We start from the raw sequence: 18,763 nt of genomic DNA, 5'->3' as shown, positions 1-18,763 counted from the left end.
ATCTTCTTTAATGATCTGGACAATGAAGTCTGCAGCTGATGCAAAACTGTGAGGAGTAATACACCTCTGGCAATTAAGAAAAGAGAAATAATGGTATACTTATAACTATTTTATTTTATGTTGTATGATATTCTGCTGACTTACTTTTAATGAAATATTTATTTAATTTTTAAAGGTTCTTACATATCAAGGATTTTATGATGAAAATCTGGAATGGGTCGGTTTAGAAAACATCCAAATTGTGGCTTCCATGTCAGCTGGAGGAACGTTAGGAAGACATAAACTTACCTCCAGATTCACTTCTATTGTTCGTCTCTGTGCAATTGAGTAAGTATGTGAAAATTAACTCTCAGAACTCAGATTCAACCTCTTATAAGGCCCTTGCTTCATGTAGTCTTTACCAAGGTGTGGCTGTTCTATTCTTTCATATTTTCCAGCAGTTTAGGGTCATCTGATTTGGTGCTGTTTGGTGCCTCTTGGCTCTAGAAGCCAGCTAAGAGGAATCTGTCGCTTCTTGGTGATAATGAAGTGTTTGAAATATGTTTCCTTTTGGATGATTTTGCTTTCAGTAATCTGCTTTCTGCAGCTTTATATTAAGGTGCTGTTTGGTTACAAAATTAGAGAAATTGAAAAGAAGTTTATTTGTTTGTTTTTAAGTTTGAGTACATCAACAGATGTATTTAGAAATTTCTGACAGTGGCCTGTTGCAATAAAATGATAATTTTACTTAGCTGCTGGATGGAAATGCTATTCATTGAGATTTCTTAGTAATTGTGTATACAAGTTCGACTCATTTTTAATTAAAAAAAAAGTGATAGTTCATAATGATTTTTTTTTTTTTTTAGCTATCCGGAAAGAGAACAACTGCAAACAATTTATAGTGCCTACTTGGAACCTGTACTACAGAAAAACCTAAAGAATCACCCTGTTTGGGGTTCTTTACCAAAAATACATCAGCTAGCAGGATCCATGGTTCAAATATACGAACAGGTAGGGAAATATTTTTTCTTTTTTCAAGGAGTTGGACAATTCAGGTGTTTTTTAAAAAAATAATTACTTTTGATATAATAAGTTTATTTATTTTTAATGAAATTGGTATCAATGTTAGAGCTACTTATTTGCAGAGAATCCTGGGTATTAGAGGTAAACTGAGTAAGCGGTAAGTACTCCTGCTTTCCCACAGATTTATTTTAGGATTTTAGTGTGCATCTTAACCTTTTGTACTTTCAGTTCTTGATTTATAAAATGTGGGTTAATAGTGTTTTCACACTTAATGGGTGAGGAGGAGACAGTGCAACAGATTGTTATGTGCCCAGTTGTTATGGATGCTGTTATGAATAGAGAAGAGAGATATATGGGTGGAGTGCTTTACAGACATCAGGGACTAGCTATTAAAATTTTACACTGTTGAAAATAGATATTTAGACACAGAATTTTAAAATTTTAAAAATTTTAAAATTTTGTGGACTTTTATCAAGCAAAACACTTAAGTACTTGCTTTTCTTAAACAGTACATAGTCTTACTGGGGTAGGTACTGTGGGGATGTTGGTGCTTGCTGTATGTTCCAAGAATGTATGCACGCCCCCATCTAGGCAGAACCATGATTCAAAACTGATCTTTGTGACTGGAATCTGGGTTTAGTTACTTGATGGCATACACCAATTAGCAGGAGTTTCATATAACATTATCAATGTATTCTAAGAAATCTGAGTTTAAATCTCATCACATGATGATCCAGTAACTGATGAAAGCAGTTTTTCTTTGAGTTAAAGCAGTTGTATATTCAAATATCCTTTCTGGGAAAAGAGTAAGTATGAAGTCTTTTGCAGTGAGAAAGTGTTACTAATTTAGGTAGGTGTTTATTACACTTCTATATTTCCTTTGCATTTCATATTTAGTCTTTCTTTAAAAAATATGTATTTTGTCTAATAATGCTGCACTAACAGTTCTAGGTGACATGTGTGATTATTTCCATCAAAAATGGTAGAGAAGAATTGTTCTGAGAAAATCTTTTTTGGTCAGAAAACAACATTTAAACAAGGAGTCCATTAATAAAATATCTAAATATATACCAAATAGAAAACTAATTTATCTGGTATTTTAGAAAATGTGCTTTACATTTTAAAACATCACTTTTTTTCTCCCCCTTAACTCCTAATTTTAGGTACGAGCAAAATTCACAGTTGATGATCACAGTCATTACCTTTTTACACCATGTATTCTTACTCAGTGGGTTCTTGGTTTATTCAGATATGATTTAGCAGGTGGTAAGTCACTTACTTGGTTTTCGTTGATAAAGTGTTCTATAATGGCCTAAGTTATTATTGATGTCAGTCGTACTGTTGACTCCACATGCAATTCATTCATCTTTTAAAATTCTGAACTATCTGTAATTCAGTAGAGGGGGAAAAATGCATAACAGTTCACTACATAAAATTAATAGAATATGTTTCATTTTACCTTAAAATGATCCATAAAGATATTATTAAAAAGCACTTCATAATGTTTACTTTTTCTCTTCTTTCTTCCTTACCAATGCTTTCCTGCTGGTATGTAATTTCACTTGCTTATTTTCAAGCTCATATTTTGAAATGGAAATTTGAGAATTTATTATAAATATATCAAGTTATTTCTCTCCTTAAATATTGTAGGATCATTGATACCAACTGCAGACTATGTACTGGAAATTATTGCTTATGAAGCACGTCGTTTGTTCCGTGATAGAATTGTTGGCGTGAAAGAACTTCATGTATTTGATAATGTCTTGATGAAAGTGTTTCAAGGTGATTGGGGCTCAGATGTTCTGGACAATATGCCAGGTAAACTATTTGAACCATACTATACAAACTTGCAATATTTGTTTAGGAATGGCCTAATCAAGTCAGCATATGAACTGGACACTTAAAGTTTCGAATATTTCCTTTTATTTTCACAGATACCTTCTATGTAACTTGGGGAGCTTGTCAAGAGGCATTCATCACACCAGGACAGGCACTGCCACCGTATGGGAGGCCACTTGGCAGACTAAACTCAACAGACCTAAAAGATGTTATTCAGAAAGTGAGACACATTAAAGAATATACACAGCAAGGGTTCACAACAATGATTCGAGACATTTTTTGCAAGAAGTAACATGCAAGCACCAGATAAGGATGGGGTCTCCTTCTTGTTCAAGGGATCATCTTTTACATTTGGTGAAGTGAGGGAAGGTTTGTGATGCTATGTGGCAGGCAGTAGGAAGTATCATGTAGCAAAGGTTTTTAATGAAAGGGCATTAGTTGCATTTGCTGCTGATTTACAACAGTTTGATGAACCAACATTTTGAAAAACATTTATCTCCATACATGTTTGTGTATTGTTTGAGTACCTAAGTGTTTTATTAAATGTTTACTTTTTGAATTTGTGATTTGGTAATGTTATTTTTTATTTGAAGAAATACAAATGCACTGTTTGGAGATTTGGCATGCTTTTAAGCAGTAAAGTACAAAAATTGAGCTTGATGAGGAAATGCAAACATTTTAATTCTGCTAGGGTATCTGATTTTTAGGATGAGAGCTTTGAGATCATCTCCCTTAATAGTGTTTGATGGATTGCTCTTGCAGATGGGAAACTAATCCCTCTCCTTGATTGCCAACTTGTGACCAATAGACTACATGGGAAATGATGAAATTCAATAGCCTCAATTAGCAGAGAATTTGTTGTTTGTTTTTTTTTTCTCCTGACTACACAGTTACATTGGACTTCAAAGAGATTTTAATTAGTATAACAAGGTCAGAATTTAATTTTAGGATCTGTTATTGTGTGTATTTCACTAGGAATTTTCATAATCTGAAATTATGCAGCAATTAGCTGCCTAAAACATCTTCTAAGTTATTAATTAATTGATCTGTAGTCAGAGACAGCTCAGACTTTGTTCTGGTCCATTATATAATTTTAATTAGTTCAGTTGTAGATTCCTATTTTAATATATCAAAGACTTCTAGGGTATACTGATGCTGGGGGTAGTGTGAGATGGTAAAGGTATCTAAATTCTGTCACATAAATTATTTATTTGTAGTGAATATCAGTGTGGTCTTAAGCTTTCAAGCCCTTCTTTTCTAAACTTTTGAATGTTGGATGCTTTCATATCTCACTGCTTTTATTTATTACTAGTAAACACATTTCTTTTTTTTCTCTTTTTTTTTTAATAGGGTATCATTCATTATGGACGAGACAAAAAAGAGATAGAGATTTTACTGTTCCAAGAGGTCCTCAGTTATATGTCTAAAGTGGACAGAGTGCTAAGTTTTCCTGGAGGATCACTTCTTTTGGCAGGACGGAGTGGTGTAGGTCGTCGAACAGTTACCTCTTTAGTTAGTCACATGCATGGAGCTGTTCTGATTACTCCCAAAATTTCCAGAGGTTATGAGGTGAAGCAGTTCAAGAGTGATCTTAAATATGTAAGTCACTCATTGTCTTCCATTTTGTAATGTTGAGGTGTATATTAAAGAAAAAAAAAAAAGGGAATTTTGAAGAACACAAAAGTGTTGTATAAAGACATTTTAAGAGAAGCAAAATGGCAACAGTCTAAATGAAACAAGTAGATTTTTAGAAGTTCTCTATATCTAAGTGTGTATACTGTTTTTTATTTAATTGACTGAAACTCCACTTTTTTTAATACCAGAATTCTCTTTGAGTGTTGTGGACTTCATAAATTCGAAGTTTATGTGAATACTGGAAAGACTTTTTCATGTATATTTTTCATATTTGTATATATTTTTATTTTCTGTCTCCACTATGATCTGCCAGTAGCTGAATCAAGTAAAATTTTAGTGACCGATGAAAGGGAACATATTATTTAAAATCAAGTGCAAACCTTGAATCAAGAGTTTCTCATTAGCTTCAGCAATGCTAAAGAAAATTCTAGAGCTATGCCTACACAAAAGAGTGATACAGTTTTATCATTGAGTCATATGCATAAATATACTCTACGAAAGTGGCTTTTTAAATTATTTTTTCATTAGCAAGCTGTACATCTAGGTAGAATGCTCTTTATATTTGATATCTCATATAACTGAATCACCTAGAAATCTTTTGTGGAGAAAATATGTATGTAATATATAATCAAGGAAAGATTAAGATCCTTGTTGGTCCCTTCCAATTCAGAATATTCTATGATAATCATTATCTATTGAACAATACATATGTTCCATACACTGAGATTTAAATGTCTTTCCTGCTTCTAGATGATGGAGCTTGCAGGCATTGAAGCACAACAGGTGGTATTGCTGCTTGAAGACTATCAGTTGGTTCATTCCACATTCCTGGAGATGATCAACAGTTTACTGTCATCAGGTGAGGCAAGTCCAAGAAGATTAATGGTTCTAGTTTTACTGCACAGGGTTAGCTAATGGGGCAGAATAAGATGATGTTTTCTAACTTTATGTCTCAATGAGACAGGTTAGTTACGTTGCTATGTTGTTTTAGGTAGAGTGCTTGTACATGAGAACCTGACTCAAAGTTCACTTAGCTGTCCTTTAACCTACCCGATAGTACAGGTGCTTTCAGTTCCTCTAACTTGTTTCAAGGGAGTTCTTTAATATAGTATAACAACAAAATGAGAATGCATTCTACTCTACAGCTTCCGTTTTATAATAAAATTCAAAAGTGAGAAGTGTTCCAATGCTTTACTAGATTGTATAGGTTGAGTCCTTTACTGAAATGAACACCAGCAAAGCTCACTTTTCTGAAAGGAGTGAGACAATGAATAATAATAACAAATAACAAAAGTGACTTTATTTTGCTGTCCAGCTTTTTTCCTGGATCAGAGAGATCATTGAAGGACTGAGTCTAACTTGCTAAATGCTTTTTTTGATCTACAGTAGTTTAAGAGCTGATTGATAAGAGCATCAGATTTTCCTGTCTCTCAGGTGCAACCCCAAATCTCCTTACAGTATCAGATTTTTGTCATCCACTGTTTAATCTCTGTGTCTGAGGATCTAAACAACTACTCACTCTCACATTACTGTTTCCTGGTATATGACAAAGTCTGGTTTGATTTGTTTTCTATGCAGTATTGGGTCAGCATCTATGCAGTATTGTTTTGGGGTAGATTTGAATGAGCTTTTGAAATACGTTTCAGCAGTATGAACAAAGTAGACTTAAATAGAATCACAAATTTGGTTTGTTGTTTTCATGATATCATGAAAAGAATGATGAAGTGCATGGGATGATACTCATGGAATTATGGAGGTGAATACTGCCATAATCAAAATCTCTATAGAGAGGATTCAAGGGAATCCTTCAAGGGAATTTAAAGAATTACAGTGTATTTTATCTGACGTAAATTCATTCTTGAAATAGGAGAAGTTCCTGGGTTATATAAAACGGAAGAATTAGACCCATTGCTATCTCCTCTGAAGGATCAAGCCTCACAAGATGGATTTACAGGACCAATTTTCAACTATTTCACATACCGTATGTCAATAGAATTATAAATTATAATTTATTACGAAGTGTAGGCAGTGGTATAATAGTGGACAAATGATTTCTAACGTGGTCCTTCTATTGTGTGCGGTTTTAACTTTCAATCAGTTATTAAATACCACTCAGGAATAATGATAACATTGTGATATTTGAGGGCATAGAACCCTCACTTTAAAATTTGTTCTTCTATCTGAAATTTTCTATTTATGAATGTTTTACAAATGTTATGAAATCTGCTGTTGAAAGTAATTAGAAGGAAGAAACGTTTTGTTCCCATTGTTTTCTGGTTTGTATAGCTTAAATGTATCTAGTACCAGAGTTTTCTTCTATTTGCCTATTATACCTACAAATCACTTTGGATTCTGAGTAATCAGCAAGTTTACAGGTAGGTTTCTTAATTATTTTTCTTCTTCCTTAGACCAACAAAAAGATTAAATAGTTTACAAATAAATCAAATAATATGACTGAAAGAATATAAATGTTTACAGTCAAAGTTTCAGGCCCTGAAACTATTTCTAATTGGTTCTGTTGGTCTATATGAATTGGAATGAGAACTAGTGATATCTATTTAAATACTGTCAGCTCTTCAAAATTAAAACATACACTGTAATATACATAATTAGAATCCATGAGCATTCCTATCCTAGTGTTATCTGATATTATAGGCTCTTTTTTTCCCAGAAATTACCTTGTGATAAGTGTTTGAAGGACACTAAATTATATTGTATTTGCAATAAAATTACCATCATGTAGTCAGATTGTTCTGTACTAAAAATTTAATATGTTACTTTTTCTTAGGGATCCAACAAAATCTGCATGTTGTCTTGATAATGGATCCTACTAATTTAAATTTCACAGTAAACTGTGAAAGTAATCCAGCACTGTATAAGAAATGTCAGGTTTTGTGGATGGAAACCTGGTCAGAAGACAGTATGAAAAAGGTAAATTGCATTAATTGTGACTTATTTAAACTAGTATCTCCAAAAATAATGGAGCTTTGGTAAATAAGATAAAGATATTTAAAGTCATGAAGGGATAATTGTCACTGTGCTTATTTAATTCATTTGTTAAGTCCTAAAAAGACAGAAAACTCCTCAGAGCACTTAAATATTATTAACATTATTATTTTACCAACATTATATTTTGTTCTCTTTGTGTGCTGACTTGAACAACACGTTGACAACTATGACTCTGATCAAACAGAGCATTTAAGAACAAAATAAAAATAGACTGCAAGCAAAATGGTAAAGCCAATTGTATCAGGTTTGTGTTGTGAGCTTTTGATAGTGGCGGGAGCTGCAGGGGTGGCTTCAGTGAGAATCTGCCAGAAGCTTCCCCCACGACTGACAGAGCAGATGCCAGCTAGCTCCAGGACAGACCTGCTGCTGGCCAGGGTTGGGCTCATCAGCAATGGTGGTAGCATCTCTGGGATAACATTTAAGAAGGGGAAAGAAGTTACTGCACAGGAGCATCTGCAGCCAGAGAGAGGAGTGAGAGTAGGTGAGAGAAACAGCCCTGCAGACCCCAAGGGCTCGAGGCACTGGAGCTGAGATTCCCCTCCAACCTGTCGTGCAGACCATATACAGCACATATATACATGTGATTCTCACACAGAACAACACAAACAGAAACCCTAAGCACAAACATAAACAGCACTGTTGCCATCATCCTGTTCTCTGAGTGATCTCAGTGAAGGTCAGTTAATGGGTAATATGTACATGTATGGAATGTGGATTAAGACTGTCTCATTCCCTCTTGAATTGTATATTTTTGAATCTTTGACATTTGTGCTATTGTAAGAGTCCTCTGAGAACTACTTGGTCATTTATACAGCCAGCAAAATTTCCTCTGCTTGAGAGAGCAAGAAGTTATCAGTGGCATGGAAAGGCAGAATTTATCTTTCTAATCCTATAAATATTCTGTAAATTCCTTGTTCTGAGTAAATATATAATTTTCAGTCTTTCCAAATGAGAAGCTGGATTTAAGGTTGGTTTGAGTTTTTTTTAATTTTAACTCAGGTTGTCATTGTTCGTCATTTTCATGCAGAAAATCATGGCTTTTTTTTAGATACCTGAAATGCTTCTGTATGATTCAGATGAACAAGAAAAGACTGGAAAAACACATAAGGAAGTTAAGAAAAAACATTCAGGTAATATTTGGGTAGACACACTAGTTACTATTGCTTATTATTAAACACTTACTCAGTGTTAGACACCAGATCAGTAATTATTGGGTCAGAACCACCGTGTGGGGTGTGTGGGTGGGGGTGTGTGTATGGAGGTGTGGGACTGTGTGCGTGTGTGTGTTCGGAGAGGAGCCCAGGCCTCCAGCTTTTTCAAACATCAAACAATTTCAGTATATTTCTTTCTGAGAAATATGCATTTCAAATGTAGTTGCGTGTTGTTTCCCTGACAGAACTTTAAAAAAAGTATAGTCCTTGTGATATTTTTGGATGCTGTTAATTCATATCTCAAAAAACATACTCTATTGCTCTTCCTTGGTTATTTCAATGTGAGATAAAATTGAGTATAATATTATCTGTGTAACAAATGGTGTTGTACAGGTGATTCTGATTTTCTGAAGTCATTTCTGGCAATCCATGAATCATGTAAAATATACGGAGCAACACCTAGCAGGTATATGACATTCCTTCGTGTATACAGTACCATCAATAACAGTAAAAGAAGAGAGCTAATAAAAAGGCAGAACCACTTGCAGGTATGTGTTTGAAACACTTTTAACATATAGCTTTTCAAAATACTCCCATATTTGGAAATGTCTTGTGTATTAATGGGCTGTAGCTGCTAACATGGTTGTGTGATGTGTCCTCTATTGGCATATGCTCACACTCTGGTTTCAGAAGAGAAATATCATGAATCCTAATGCACTTGTCTGTTGAAATGCCTGAAAGGGAGAAAAGTGTTTTTCTTGTTTTGGTAATAGTTTTCCTCAAGAATGTATGAGACTGGGTATGTTTTGTGGCAGAGTAAAAAGTACTTGAAAGCACTGTAAACTTTTTCACCCATGTATATTGGAATTGTGTTGCTAAAAACCCATCATCTTTCCATCAATTTAAGTCCTGCCTCTCCTTATATAAATGTTCTCTGTGTAGCTCCATATTCCATCCCTTTCTTTATATCTTGAGAATAAGTTCCTGCTTTGTAGGATTTTCACGTCCTAGTTTGACAGACTTATCTTTAACCGCATGGTGTTCTTGTCTAGCTTTGACCAAGATTCCTTTTGTTGTGATTGTCTTTCCTTTTGTGTTTTGGAATGATTTTGAATTCCTTTGGCACACATCAGACCTGTGGACAGTTCTGGACCAAATGCATAGGTGTCACTTTACTCCTCTTTTGTATGCATAACATCCTTATTTTTGAAACCCATTTGTTATCTTTCCAATCCTATTTAGTTCCCTTCCCCCAGTATATTTCTGGAAAGATCTGTGTCCTCCTTTAGGACTTTTGTCTTTGCCTTTCTCCTGTCCCTTTCAGCTCCTTTTCTCAGTCACCTGTGCTGATATTCTGAAACCACACTTGCAAATCTGTATTTTTTTCTTAAAGCATCTGTCAAAAGCAAATTACTTCCTTGCCTTGTATTCTACTCTATTTTTACTCTGTCTGCCAATATTTTTCCATCACTGTAGTATGCAATTTAAGAAGATTTAAATTTGTAGTAATAGAAATTGCTTTTTTTTGGGTATATTTAGAATGTAACTGGTTTGTTTGTGACAAGCACTCATTTACTTGTTAAATGCTCCGTTTAAATAAAAGTAATAATTTTCATGAAAATTAGAGATATGTATCCTCAGTCAATACATATTTTTTTTTCAAATATGTCTTGAAATAATTCTATTATATAATTAATATAAAATAAATAAGATAGAAAGTGTGATTAAAGAAAATAGTTAATCTTAAGCATAATAGAGACTTCGTTTAATGTACATCCATGTTCTTTAGAGTGTACAAATATATAGAAGTAAGCTAATCTATTTCTTTTCAATTTGTTGAATTTTTATAGATTTGTTTTTAAGGGAGATATAATTACGATGAGTTAATATCAGTTAACTTAAATTCTATTGAATTATTGAGAAATAGATTATGTACTAGTTACTGTTTTGTTAAAAGTTTGTTAGTTTGAGAATTTTCTTATCTTTTTGATGTAGTAATACATCTTACAGTGACACATCTTAAAGTGTCAGATCTCATTCTTAGGTTAAATAATACCAACAAAATGTAGATAATATCAAGAGAATGTGGAACAATAATTAAAAAAAAATAGAATACTAGTCTACATCACTCTTAATTTGTCCATCCTTTTTGTAACAAGCCTTCATTTAAATCTGCTAAAAATTCACTGCTAAATATCTGCTTGTTTACAACTTTTATAGGCAGGTGTTTCAAAGCTGAATGAAGCTAAAGCCCTGGTTGATGAACTGAACAGAAAAGCTGGAGAGCAAAGCATTTTACTCAAAACGAAGCAGGATGAAGCTGATTCTGCTCTTCAAGAAATTACAGTATCTATGCAGGTGGTATATACAATCACATCAAAAGTAGAAAAAAAAACCAAAAAACAAAACAATTCTTTTCTGTTTTTGGTCTCCATAACCGCCTGTGTTTTGTAATCTTTTCAAGTGTTACAAAATGTCATGCTTTTGCAAGAATTTGCCTAAGGGAAGACATGAGCCCTGAGGCTTAAATAAGGTTGCAACAGGACAGAGGATTCTATAACTTAAATCATATTTGAACTGATCGAATAGGAAGAGATCAGTGCAAGTTTTGCACCTGAGTAGTGTTTACTGCTGTAGTTTAGTCTGTCTGAAAGTTTTCCTAGAACTTCATAAATTCAAGCTGATGCGTTTTATGTTTATCACAGATAGGAACTTTCAATAAAATATGTACAAGTAGCACTATTTTAGGTAACAAATACCAGGAATTAAATCTGTGAACTCTTAGAAAGTGTGTATTTCATGAGGTCTGGTCCTCAGAATTTAACCTCAGAGAAGATTAAATAATACCTCCATGTTCATCATTCCTTGAATTTTTATTCTTCAGCTGAGAGGTAGACCTTTTTTTCAATATTCTGTACTTTCTTTAGTAATATTTTCTCAGTCATGTAAAATAATTGCACAGACAATAGGTTTTCACATTGATACTTCCTGGAATCATAATTGTAGGTTAAGATGTAATGAATCTGCTGTCACTGCACTGGGTTTTTTTTGTTGCTGACTTAGTCTGATTGGTCGGAACATCAATACCAAAGACATTCTGTGTATGCAGTAAAGTAAATGCCTGGTCTTTCAAATCATTTGGTTCACAGTGCTGTGAAAGTGCATTGCTTCCATTTTTATGTATCTTTTGCTGTTGGCAGTTTTTAGTACTTTTAAGCTCTATCTGCCTACTTTACATGAATTTGAATAATGATGATTACCTTGGTGCGTTCACTGATGTCAGTTTTGAATCTGTGTCGGTTGTTATCTAGAAGAGTTACAGGTTATGTGGATAGCACATATTACATTGTAGGACATAATCAAAGAATAGGTCAAAAGCAATGAAACATGATGGGCCTACTGACATCAGAAAAATTACAGTAGAATTTTGATTATTTAGATTAGCATGAAGTATAGGTACCCTCTAACATTTTAATGTCACTTCAAATGTTCTAGTTTATGTAAGAGATAGTGTTTTAATACATAGAGACTCTTTTAATCTCCTTTCAGAGCAAGGCTTTTGACCTACAACTGAATTTTAAGGTTTTCTTATTCAGAGCAATCATTCAGTACATGTTCATTTGCATGAAATGTCTAATCTAGTTTCATGTAGCTAATGTTTTATGTATTTGAATGTAATCTTCAATAACATGCTGATCTACAGCTTGGGTTAAGTGCTCAGAGAATTATTATTATCTTAAGGTTTTCTCTGCTTATATGCATCCATTACCTTCTTCTGCAACTCAGCTTGACAATTACTGGTGATAATAATGTATTATATATCAGAAAAACATAAACTCTGGGCTTTTTTGACTTTTATTTTTTAAGTACTGAGTTTCGAATGTTAGTGTTTTATGCATTTTATACATTTATCCTCAATGATAAAAGACATGTAAGGTCCTATTTATTAATATAGTAGGTATTAATTATTGTACTGAAGTTTTTAGGATTGGCTTAGGATTGAAGATGGCTAATAGCTACTGTCTGCTGTGTGGTAGGCACAGTACAAATCCAGAAAACAAAAAAGATGTAAACCCAAGCAACTTAAAATATGCATGTAGGACATACGTATACCTTACAGATTGGTAAAAATTTTAAGTAAAGAAACCATTCTATGATTAGTACTTTTAGACTAATAGGCTGTAATTCCAACACAACTGCTGCTTTAATGAATATGATAGAAAAATAGAGTTTTAATGGTGTTGTGAAAGAAATTGAAATAGATACGGGAGCAGCTGCAAAGACAGTGACAACACGGCAGTACTTTCAAATGTAGTAAGAATGTTACGGAGGCTGTCACTCATCCTTTTAGAGGAAGACTGACATGTTGATAAGGAATGGAAAATCAGAGGCAAAGAGAAAAAAGATCATAATGAGCCTCTCAAAAATAGAGGTACAGATTCTGGTCTGTGGTAAAGAAAGGTGACACAGTAAAAGCAAATGATACTTATTCTATAAAGTTTACTTACCTAGTCTGCCCATCTAGTATCAAGTAGACTCAGATATTTTACTGTAATTGGTATTGTGCAAATTATTATAATGAAGACTAAAAGAAATGGGACATAAGGAAATAAAATCTGTGTAAATTTGCAAGCTAAAGGTATTTTTTTTACAGAGTGCTAGTGAGCAAAAAGCAGAAATGGAAAAAATTAAACAACGAATAGCAGAAGAGGCTGCAGAAATAGAAGAAAGAAAAAGAAAAATTGAAGATGAACTAAAAGAGGTTCAGGTAAGAGCAGATAAGAAAAAGTAATATTTTGCAGTCTGATTTTATCTGAGTTACTCAAGTCCTGCTGTGCACAATGGTTTTGCAAAATTTATCCTTGCAATTCTTAAATTTTGCTCTAAATTATTTTGATATTAAAAATTCTTGCATTAGGAAACAGTATTCTATTTGCCAAATTTATGTTGTCATTTTGGCATTTGTGTTCTCTTAGATATTAATTACAGAAAGAGTTTTCAAGCCAAATCTTACCAACCACTTGATATTTCTATGCTGCTATGGTCTACAGCTGAGTTCTGCTGATTTTATTGAATATTTTTTAATTACTCATGTCTTATATAGACCAACCACATTACTTTGCCTTGATCAAACTGGTAATATCATAGGGCTTGGTAGTCTCATCTGAATGGAAATAATTTAATGAGAGATAATTTCCAGTTATTACTAAATTCTGAAAATTATATATCCTAATGGCACTACAACAAACTGCTTGTTCAAGAGACCTTACAGATAGTTGAGTGCTGGAACAGGCTCCTCAGGGAAGTGGTCACAGCCCTAAGCCTGGCAGAAGCATTTGGATGATATTCTCAGGCACATGGTGTGGCTCTTGGGGATGGTCCTGCACAGGGTCAGGAGTTGGACTTGATGATCTTTGTGGGTCCCTTGCAACTCAGTGTATTGTGATTCTATGTTAAGCATCAGATTTCTTGTGTGTTATGTGTGTACAGTCATTGCTTTTAGTCTCTATTTTTCATCCCATCCATTTTAAGTTTATACTAAAGCATAAGGGAAAACTACAGCAACTTTTTGTTTTTCCTTTTAAATATTATAGTTGCTAAGGAATTATATCCTTGTATTGAAAGTGACATAGAACTGCAGGACTACACCCATTTTGTGGCCTTTGATAAATATGAAAGATCTGTAAGGTGTGCACAGTTTTTAAATAATAATCTTTAACTTCTCTTATCATTCTATTTGTTGATAAGGGCAAAGGCTGTCTGGATTTGTTTAGCTACTGGAAATAGAAAGCTTTTGTGACCTGTAGTTCTGTGTGTGTTTACACAGAGATCCTCACTTATGCCTATAAATAGTAATTAGCATAATTATTAAAAGATACCTGTATCACAATGAACTTCTAAGCAATGAAAGAGCAAACATGATTGACACTAATATCTATGTAACGTTTATGAATTACAGTGCTGAATGAAAAGCTAGGGTATGTCAGGATTATAATATGCTGTTTCATGGGAAAATATATTTATTATCACTTAGTAAACGTGACAATTTTTTAGTAACTTGTAAACATGAATATGCATCAGTAGTAGTTGGTTAGGTAATAAAATATTTAAAAAGAACAAGAAATTGTATGCAAACTGAAATGGCAAATATTCTTTTTTTTGTATCCCCATCCCTCTTTATAATGTGTTTTTATGTTTCAAGCCACTGGTTAGTGAAGCTAAATTAGCTGTTGGAAATATAAAGCCAGAGTCTTTGTTAGAAATCCGGTCACTACGGATGCCCCCTGACATAATCAGAGACATACTAGAGGGAGTTCTGCGGCTGATGGGGATTTTTGATACATCATGGGTGAGCATGAAGAGGTGAGGATTTTATTTAAACTTTAAACTTTTTAAGATGAACTACTTTCATTTATATTCAGGAATAATGCATGTTCAGAATTATTTGGTTTCATACAGAAATAATCTTTTTAATATTTGTTTCTTCTTTACTTAGTTATTTAATTCTTTTTACAGTTTCTTGGCCAAAAGAAGTGTAAGGGAGGACATAGAATCCTTTGATGCCCGTAATATTCCAAGAGAAATACGAGAGAGTGTTGAAGAACTTCTTTCTAAAAACAGAGCATCTTTTGATCCAAAGGTAATTCCTGATTGCATTACCTAAAATGAAAAAGACCAAAAAAAACCCCAGAAGAATAAAAAGGACGTGGTTGTCTGATTTGCCAACATAATTTTTAGAATGAGCTTAAATTAGAGAAAAATTGATGAATTCTGCTTGCAGATTTTGTTAGAGATAAAGGTGTAGCAGAGATTACTCTGTTGCGTGCTGCCTCTAACCATGAGAATTGGTTGGTGAGTGGGGAGCTGTGGGATGAGAAGACATTATGGAATCAAATCCTCAGAGATTTTTGTCACTGGTATAAATTAGAACTCAACCAAGCAATAGTAACTGGCTTCTTCTGGCCTCCTTGTAACAGTAAGAGTCTAATAAATCATGCATTAATTTAAAACTTGTTAATTTCAGTGAAGCTACGTAGTTCTAAAGATACCCACTGTGGTTTTTTTATGCAAGATTACTGGCCTACAATATAATCTCTTAGTAACAATTTAAAAGATTAGTTCAGTAGAAGAACAGGCTAATTGGCATATTTAAGTTGGTAACTAGTAAATCTGTTGCAGTATTTATCTTTTCTGCATTATACTTCAAGGACTTTCTTCTACATGTTACTGAATTTTTCAGAATGCTAAACGAGCCAGTGCTGCAGCTGCTCCATTAGCAGCTTGGGTGAATGCCAACATCCAGTATTCCCATGTCCTAGAACGAATTCAGCCTTTGGAAAAAGAGAAGGCTGGCTTGGAAGCGTAAGTTAGACCCTATTACAAAACAAGTACTTTTAATTCCAATGGTGGTGGGCAAAACTAAAACCTCCAAGAAGGAATCTGAATATGAGGAATAACTTCTTAGAGGGTGACAGAGCACTGGAACAGGCTGCCCAGAAAGGTTGTGAAATCTCCTCTGAAGATATTCAAAACATGCCTGGACACGATACTGTGCAACCTGCTCTGGGTGAACCAGCTTTAGCAGGGGTTTGGATTAGATGATCTCCAGAGTTGCTTTCCAACACCAACCATTCTGTGATTCTGTGTGGATTGAAATTTATTTAAAAAAAAGATAAAAGAAATTATACCTCATGTGTAGGTAATAAAATGTTCCTGCTGATACAGAAAAGTAAGTGCGTAATATTTTCTTTTTCCTGGAAGCTATACCTTGGTTGTTTTTTGTACAATCATGAGTTACCTGTCCAGCTGAATAGTGTCAGGGAGAAATGAGCATCACAGATATGCTTAAAATGCAGTCTTTCAGTAAAACCCATGCTATTTTATGAGATGTATAGTTCCTCTATTTTCAGTCACGTACCAAGCATAATCAGGTTCTCCTTGGGATCAAAAGGATAAGACATGGTCTTATGACCACCCATAACCTTAGGAATCTGTACTGATTGTTTTGCCAGGTTTTAAAATTCTGTATTGGAAGAACTTGTTCTGATCTTTTAAGAATAGGGTGTTTGGTTTCCATTTTTGAAGCTAAGTGATGAGAAATACTCAAAGCTTTTTTGCATGAAAATATATATTTTTAATGTAAAACAAAAGGAAGAGCTGTCTCTGAACTACCTCTATGTAAATTACTTTCCTGTTTTATTTGCTCTTTTTTTTCCCTTTTGGGTCCATAGTCTTAAAATAAATGTTACCTTTTTGTAGTAGTCTTAAAATAAATGTTACCTTTTTGTAGTAATCTCAAAAAAACTGAAGACAGAGAAAAGAAGTTAGAGGATCTTCTGAACTCTGTTGGTCAAAAAGTATTGGAACTGAAAGACAAGTAAGTTGGGTTTGTTTATTTCAAGATATAAATACAAACATAGATGATTTTACATTATGAATAATGACATTTATCTAACCAAATGTAGCTTCCTGTTCTGCAAGATATTTACGTCCCAATTAGTGACGCTTAGATAGATAGTCTAAGCGTCTATCTATACACTCAGTGGAGATAAATACTGTTAGAATACAGCTCATCTTCTCAATCAGATGAAAGAAATGCTCCTTAAAAGTACCCGCTTCTCACTACTGATGGTGTTGGTAGCCTTTATTGTAGCCATTGAAGTCAACGGTAAGCAGTATTGTTTCTAACCTTTTAAATCACAAAAGACTTCAATGACTCCTTAGAATTTTGGGAATATGCCTGTACAAAACTTCTACTGATCACAGCTTGAATAAAGGCAGTTTTATTTCTTTTAGGCTGTCCTAGTTTTTTGACAACTAGTTAACTATCTCCTTTTTTCTTAGCATCTCATCAAGTACATGACTCACAGGGGTATAAAAATAGGTCTGGTGAACTTTTATACTTTCTGCAAATTCAGTTTAATCTAAGTTTTTTAGTTTGATGGTTTTAGTATGTACTTAGTATAGGAGATACTTTATAATCTGACGTATGTACATATTACTAAAAGTCGTTTTGTACTCTGCAAAAAAAAAAAGGGAGAATTCTTGTTATTCAGCTATACAGTGATTTCTTAAATTGGTTATATACTAGAGATTACAGTTAAATATATTGCTTTAAACTGGTCGATTATTAAATGCATTAATTATTTTAAATATTAATGAATGTAATTAGATATTGAGCATTACAAAATAATACCTAATCCTTACCTGTTTTTTTAGGTCATGTTCTTACTATGTATTAGTTTACAAAATAGACTACTGTGCGTTGAACTGGAGTTATTCTTGTGAATTAGCAATATTCTTTTTTAACGATTTCAAATATCAGATTTACCAAGTAGTTACAAATGTACAGTATGGCATTGAGCCTGCTATTTTCCTTACTAGGTGCCAAACAAAACTTTACACAATCACTAAAATCAAGTCAAGATGTTTAAGTAAAAGAAGGAATGATTTTAGACATTATGATCTGTATTTGAAATGTATTTTTAAGTCTCACCTGTGTATCTATCTAAATTTTTTTGGTTAAAAGTCTAAGAAGTTCCTCTGCCAATTAAAAGCAGAAGGTACGAAAAAGAACTGTAGTTGTGTTCTTCATTAACAATAATGGAGAAATTCATTACAAATTCAGTCAATTAAACTGCCTTGAAAGTAACTGTTCATAAGTTTAGTAGTTCATGATAGTAATTACAAAGAGTATTTGTTTTACAGGTTCCAGAGTAGAACAACAGAAGCAGCAAAACTTGAAGCAGAACTAAGTAAAGCTCAGAAAACATTAAAAGCTGCAGAGGAACTAATAAATCAACTCGATAGGGAACACAAAAGATGGAGCACTCAGGTTAGTGAAAATTTTCCTAAATATATCTTATAGCTGATAATTTGAAAATACAATTTTTGCACTGTTTGTAGAATGTGAGTTATTGCCATTCTGCATGTCTCCCAGTGTACATTTATTTGATTTCTCATTAGAAATTAAAGCTTTTCTTCCTTCTGAAACTTATTTTTATTTCACCATACAAGTTATATCACCTTGCCACAGAATGTGTAAAAAATCCCTCAGTATTTAATACAGAACATACAACATTTTGCGATGGTTTTCAATCACAATAATGTAATTGTCGGCAGTTGGA

General features: G+C 33.5%; 1 protein-coding gene across 2 annotated transcripts in view; it reads left to right on the top strand.

The window, feature by feature from the left end:
• The window catches only part of DYNC2H1 (dynein cytoplasmic 2 heavy chain 1), a 160,226-nt gene that overhangs the window by 42,931 nt on the left and 98,532 nt on the right, over window positions 1–18,763 (top strand). The window contains exons 44-61 of one of the 2 annotated variants that reach the window (XM_027636185.1): window positions 176–327; window positions 846–990; window positions 2,166–2,268; window positions 2,674–2,820; window positions 2,937–3,061; window positions 4,192–4,440; window positions 5,227–5,335; window positions 6,344–6,457; window positions 7,265–7,407; window positions 8,534–8,615; window positions 9,030–9,184; window positions 10,857–10,994; window positions 13,291–13,404; window positions 14,839–14,999; window positions 15,153–15,276; window positions 15,877–15,998; window positions 16,927–17,013; window positions 18,345–18,471. In XM_027636185.1, the coding sequence (XP_027491986.1) occupies window positions 176–327; window positions 846–990; window positions 2,166–2,268; window positions 2,674–2,820; window positions 2,937–3,061; window positions 4,192–4,440; window positions 5,227–5,335; window positions 6,344–6,457; window positions 7,265–7,407; window positions 8,534–8,615; window positions 9,030–9,184; window positions 10,857–10,994; window positions 13,291–13,404; window positions 14,839–14,999; window positions 15,153–15,276; window positions 15,877–15,998; window positions 16,927–17,013; window positions 18,345–18,471 (2,397 nt within the window). Of the gene's footprint in view, window positions 1–175; window positions 328–845; window positions 991–2,165; window positions 2,269–2,652; window positions 2,821–2,936; window positions 3,062–4,191; window positions 4,441–5,226; window positions 5,336–6,343; window positions 6,458–7,264; window positions 7,408–8,533; window positions 8,616–9,029; window positions 9,185–10,856; window positions 10,995–13,290; window positions 13,405–14,838; window positions 15,000–15,152; window positions 15,277–15,876; window positions 15,999–16,926; window positions 17,014–18,344; window positions 18,472–18,763 lie in introns of both variants that reach the window. The other variant, XM_027636100.1, reaches the window with a different exon arrangement.

The sequence above is a fragment of the Corapipo altera genome, unplaced genomic scaffold, assembly GCF_003945725.1.
Source record: "Corapipo altera isolate COAL_440 unplaced genomic scaffold, ASM394572v1 0, whole genome shotgun sequence".
In the NCBI taxonomy this organism is placed as follows: Eukaryota; Metazoa; Chordata; class Aves; order Passeriformes; family Pipridae; genus Corapipo; species Corapipo altera.
This window is presented reverse-complemented; position numbering and strand designations above follow the sequence as displayed.